Source organism: Lygodium microphyllum, chromosome 10, assembly GCF_053477565.2.
Source record: "Lygodium microphyllum isolate KBCC chromosome 10, Lygodium_microphyllum_v1.1.10, whole genome shotgun sequence".
NCBI classification, from domain to species: Eukaryota; Viridiplantae; Streptophyta; class Polypodiopsida; order Schizaeales; family Lygodiaceae; genus Lygodium; species Lygodium microphyllum.
The window spans coordinates 70528119-70534239 of record NC_141144.1 but is presented as its reverse complement, the minus strand read 5'-3'; the positions used below and the strand labels follow the sequence as shown (position 1 = coordinate 70534239).

The 6121-nt window shown below is 40.2% G+C and overlaps 1 protein-coding gene across 1 annotated transcript; it reads right to left on the bottom strand.

The window, feature by feature from the left end:
- Positions 1-2853: 2853 nt before the first annotated feature.
- Positions 2854-5259, bottom strand: LOC148030141 (uncharacterized). The gene is made up of 4 exons (XM_087687365.1): positions 5120-5259; positions 4849-4910; positions 4008-4751; positions 2854-3197 (listed from the first exon to the last, which is right to left on the bottom strand). Exons 1-4 carry the CDS (start codon positions 5257-5259, stop codon positions 2854-2856), a joined length of 1290 nt encoding a protein of 429 aa, XP_087543491.1.
- Positions 5260-6121: the final 862 nt, after the last annotated feature.

The window sequence follows — 6121 nt, the reverse complement described above, 5'->3', positions numbered from 1 at the left end:
GCAATATCAAAAGCAATGCTTGCATATCAAAACATGTTGAAACAACAATAAAAGACAAACATGTATCTAAAAATTTGTGTGGAAGATGAGAGTTATGAGTATGTCTAATCAATGTTAAGGTACTTCAACAAGATAGAAGAGAACTAGATAGAATACAATTGCACAGAATGACCAGAAGGTTTATGCGTGCTTAATTTGTACATTAAAACAAAGTTTTGTGCATGCTAAGCATCAATATTACGTACTATGTGTTGATGTCAAAAAGTGGATGCTTTGCATCTTGTTGGTAGCATTTATTTTGCATTGATTGTTGCCCTTGATTTTTTTATGCTAGCAGGATGCTGCTTTTTGGGGGTGGGGGGGGGGGGGGCAAATGTGCTGTGCGCGCACAGAGAATTTTCATACTTAGTTGATCCGAGTCACTCTTCCTAGCCATATATAGGATTTGTTAAAAAGCTAAGGATATTAAAATAAAAAAATCATGACTTTGGGATCATGTAAATGAGTTTGAGGTTGGTTACACACCAAGTGATGGACAGCTAATCCCCGCCTAGAGTGTGGGCATGCACTTTTTGAAACTGGGCACGGATATGGGTGTCATACCTTTACACACCAAATGGACACAATTTATTAAAAAATAAAAAATAATAAACTTACAAAATTTTCAATTGGTTAAAACATACAAAGTGGGCGTAAGTGATTTGGCGTGTAACTAGCCTGAGATAAGCTTGGGAACTTGGGAAAATTGTGTTGCTCTTTTCTTTAATAGAATAATAGTAACTAGCGTTCCTGGCGCGCTTCGCGTGCAAGGAACGCTATCCCGCAGCGGGGTGCGAGGGAATCGCATGGCAGCTTCACTTCCCTATCGCACATTGGATAATGCTATCACAAAAACATCACATGCTTTACTCTCCTCTACTCACAACCCCTCTATCTCTCATCCCATTTACACCTCCCCCCTCTATCCACACTCACTCAATCACTCCCAACCTCTCTCTCTCTCTCTCTCTCTCTCTCTCTCTCTCTCTCTCTCTCTCTCTCTCTCTCTCTCTCTCTCTCTCTCTCTCTCTCTCTCTCTCTCTCTCTCTCTCTCTCTCTCTCTCTCTCTCTCATGTATAAAAGGCCAAATATGCATTTGCATCAAGGAGTACATAGACTCATATATACATGCAATGACCATGCACCAAACTTATAGACTTGTACCTATACTTGCTCTGCATAATAATTAGAAACAACTTGTATCCTTGGATGTTACAATGAGAAATAACATTCCTACGGTGAAACAAACCACAAATAAAAGATATATGAGCCACACCACAAATTTAAGTTTGTCCAAGCATTGCATGCAAACTCCCAGTATTAATAACCCACATAGGTGAAGCAAAGCCCGAAACCAAAGTTTCTTCTAGAGACTGCACCAATAACCTTGCACCACAATTTCAAATATCAACAAACCACAAAGTGTCACTCCTTGATTGTGCCTATGCATCTACATCCAAATGTTACAAAAAAATTTACAGTTCCCATAAGGTCTAACCAAAACGAAGCTTTTCTTTCTTTGAGAAATAATTGGAAAATTTTCAACTCTCCAACATAGCATGGCCAAGCAAAGCAAGTCCGATCACCACTCTTCGTCTTGTTGATGGTACAGGGGACATAATAGTATTTCCGCTCTCCAATATAGTATGGCCAAGCGAAGCAAGTCCAATCGCCACTTAACATTAAAACAACAACACCTGCTATGCGCAATAGCTAGAAGTAGCTCTACATGATCATTCGACGTTACAATCAGAAATAACATTGCTACGCTGAAATGAACCACAAAGTGTAAGCATATCCAAGCATCAAATACAGATAGGTGAAGCAAAGCCCAAAACCAAACCTTGCTTCAGAGCCGAAAACTTTGTACCATAAATCCAAGTATCAACAAACCACGAAGTACCACTTCTTGATTACACCTATGATAAGTAGATATAGATACATCTACGTCCAAACGCTACAAAGATGTTGAAACTTTCCATCGGGCCTAACCAAAATGAAGCTTTCTTTTCTTTGAGGAATCACTGGGAAAAATTCCATTCTCCAACATAGCATGCTCAGGAGAAGCAAGTCCCATTGCCACTCTTTGTCCCGGTGATGGTACAGGGGACATGATAGTCTTTCCTCTCTTTCTTGCACCTAAAATTTTAAAAGCTCACAACGTAAATATGAACACATCCAACAATTGACAAAGATCACTTAACATTGGAATAACAATACCTGGCTTAACACTTGCAAACCCCTTGGCAGGCATTGTCACAGCTTGATGTAGCGTCACAAAACAACTGAGGTCCTTAAATTCATACGCCGACCACCCCCTCGGTATTCTATCAGTGTGAGATCGCCGAAACCTCTTGTCCTGCTCAGCTTCACCCATATGCACTCGAAAGCATTGAGTATACCTACAATGCACCACCTCAATAAAGACTGGAAGTAAAATCTCTATGTTGACATCATCATACAAACGCTCAATGACCCTTGCAAGCGTTCTTCTTATAATATCATCCGTTGTCACTGCGTGCAAGTTACACTGCAGTTCCTTCTGATACTCAGAAGTTGGATAATAACCCTAGCTTGGAGTAGGTATCTGCAAAAGTCAAGCAAACACTTATATACAGTGCAGGGAATATATACTCAATTACCATCGAGTATATGCCAACCGAATACAGCTTTGATGCTATCTCACCTACACACCAAGCAAGGACTACAAAGCCATCAAAATTCAATAGATACATCTCTAAAAAAATGCAAGCATATCTTCCACTCTCCAAAAAACTCATCTCCGTATGCATCTTTGCAAAAAAGCAATGCACCTCATTGCATCTTTTGAAGTACCTCCTTGTACACAATGTTCGTTGTGACATTCACAGTGCTTCCATCCTCATCTAATAACACCCTCACACCACATGAGGATTTCACCCTTGAAAATACAACATACAAGTGTTCATGTGTAAATACTGGTGTCTTTAAGTAAAGACCAACAACAGATAATGTCTGGCCTTGCGACTTATTGATTGTCATAGCAAAGGCCAATCGAATAGGAAATTGCCCCCGCCTCATAGCAAACGGAAACTGCAAGGTGCTAGGAATAAAAGTGATCCTAGGAATAAAAACTTGTTCCCCTACATTTGTCCCTGTTATTATTTCACCATCTATCACTGTTTTATTGAATGCCTTACACATCAACCGTGTACCATTACACAAACCTTTTGCTGGATTTAAGTTCCTAAGCAGAATAATAGGTGCATTCATCTTTAGCAACAATAGATGGGGAGAAAATCCACCTCCAAGATCCAGTGTATTTAAATACTCTACAGAGTATAAAAATGAGCTATCACTTGTCTCTGCAATTGAATCCTCACTATAGTACTGTATAACTTCTCCTGGCATCGATTGCAATGCACAATGATTCAAAGAAGCCGCCTCTGTATTCCGTGCTGCAAGTATAGCACGCTCACTAAAATATGCCCCAAAGTCTCTCACCGTGGATACTTCACCGTACACACTATTCACCAAGGTTTCAATACAGCACCCTTTCAATACCATGCTAGATGGAATATGTAACTTATCACAAATCTCCGTAATACCCACTCCATCCCCTATCCCTTGAATCCAACCAACAAATCCATTATCCATTACACCACCAACGGTTGACATCCTCATATTCCCAGACAACCTTAGCACCTTAACATACTGCCATAAATGAGAGCAACATAGTGCCACATTAGCAATATCTTCACGGGAGCCCTTCATCACGATGGGCAAGATTTGCCTAAAATCACCCCCAAGCAAAGTAACATTTCCACCAAATGGTTTATTACAGCTCATAATATCTCTTAAAGTTCTATCAACAGCTTCAAATGCAAACCTGTGCATCATGGGAGCCTCATCCCATAAAACAAGGCTCGATTGTCTAAAAAGTTGAGCAAGATTTCTTTGAACAGGAATATTACAGGTGGATCGATTACATAGATCCAATGGAATTTTAAATCTCGAGTGAGCAGTATGACCGCCCTGCAGAAGCAAAGCAACAATGTCAGATGATGCCGATGCTAATGCTATATGACCATCACTACGCAACCTAGCAAGCAAACACTTGTAAAGAAACGTCTTTCCAAACCCACCGGGACCATCCAAATAAAAAACATCCCCAAAGTTTCCACCAATGGCACCTATAACTGCATTATATGCAACCCTCTGTCCATCATTCAACATTGCCTCCATACAAACACAAACTCTACATTGCTCCAGTATATCATATGCATATTCATCTTCTAAAAGAGGGTTACCACACAACTGAGAATCTATTCGATGAGGTTTTGGCAATCCATCAAAGTCAAACAATCTTCGCCCATGCTGTCGCAAAAGATCCTGAAGATGCAATAAAGCCCTCTTTGATGCCTCTTGTTGTAGAACTGCAGAAGATATATGCACATGCTCTAGCTGTAACTTATACAAAATATCCTCCACCATCGGTGACATAAACCTATCCCAAAGCTGACCAGGCTGTGCAGGCTCATAGAAGACTAAAATTGCAGCAAACAAAGCACGCAACTGGGCACCAACTTGTACAGATGCAGCCTCTTCCAAGCACACAACACACTCATCATCACCCTCTAACATGCCCTTTGCAATGCAGGCTTCCTTAAAGGTGTTGTACACCACGTTGCTAGCAATACGCAAATCATCAAAAGACATACATCCTCGAGACACTGTCAAGAGCATTCCCAAGTAATAACGCTCACCAGATGTGGGCGGCACAAAGTATATTTGACCACACATATTTCCACACTTTCTCTTCGTCCATACCTTTCGTTGTGCATTCCACACCCAATACACCAGGAAGTCTTGATATCGAATAGCTCGAGCCTCTGGATGAACACAATTGCACATAAACCATTCCGTAAGAGTAGTTTTCCTGATATCTTCATTCTACATAACATGTGATATATTGTCTGTATCTTGAAACACCACATAATTCTCACCAGGCAAGTGCACCTACAACCGCTGTATATCAGGCTTCTCATTGTGCAATGCATAGTCATATATTCACCAACACGCTTCCGAAGTAGAAACATACCGTGCATCTAAATAACTCTCGATCTCATCTACTTCACGAAAGGTCGTACCATTTAACCTTGAGTTTCCAACAAAAAATTTAATCGTTGCACGATCATGTCCCTTGTATATATACTTATACAAATACTTGACAGCTGCCATCGTTGAGCATACCTCGACATTTATATGTGCATTGTATTTTTTACTCAAGTACGGATTGTATGGAACAATCCATCGATTATCAATAGTATTACCCTTTATTGTGACTGTCTTTCCATCATCTCATCTTCTATAAATAGGATAGCCAGAGCTATCAACAGTTGTTACATTCACAAACCTCTGAGGGAATTTTTTAGTGCATCGACCATTGCGCATGCAAGGGCTCTTGGGATTCATTACACTGCAAGGACCATGGACATTGCATTTTGAGATAGTTTCAAACAGAGCTGAAAACTTTTCTCTATTAGGAAACTCAGCACAAACAAATCTATCATAATGGTATGCTTCAGAGGGTTTAAAAGGGTGCTCCAAAATTAGCAAAGTATGAGAATGTGGTAGCCCCCGCTTTGAAACTCAATCACACTAACATAGCCTACAACATTTCCAAACAGATTCCTTTTCAACAATGTATGCATCATATCAGCATGGTTTTTATGAGATACTGTAGCAATCAAATCCGGACGATCATAAGCAGTCTGTCCAGGCAACAAAGCATTAGTTATCTCTAACCACTTTGGATTACATGTCATCGTTATAAACATATCAGGTTTTCCCTTACTTTGCACTATAGCCATGGCATCCTGATACAACTAATACATGTGTCTTGGCCCTCCAGTAAAAGAAGACGGCAAAACCACCCTTTTACCAATAGAGGTACCAATAATCCCCATCGGCCCATCATCCATCACTCCCACCATATCTGCTAAGCCCTTATAAACTTCCGAGCATAAAATTGATTGATTTTTACGACACCAAGCTAACCTACATTGCTCTATACTACAATAAGCATCAACAATAAATTGTT

Coding starts and splice junctions, on each gene's coding strand:
- LOC148030141 (XM_087687365.1), bottom strand. CDS start 5,259: ATGGCAGCTGTCAAGTATTTGTATAAGTATATATACAAGGGACATGAT. Junction 4,752..4,848: donor TGTGGAATGCACAACGAAAG/GTATGGACGAAG, acceptor TGCTCTTGACAG/TGTCTCGAGGATGTATGTCT. Junction 3,198..4,007: donor TAAAATTCCATTGGATCTAT/GTAATCGATCCA, acceptor TCAATAAAACAG/TGATAGATGGTGAAATAATA.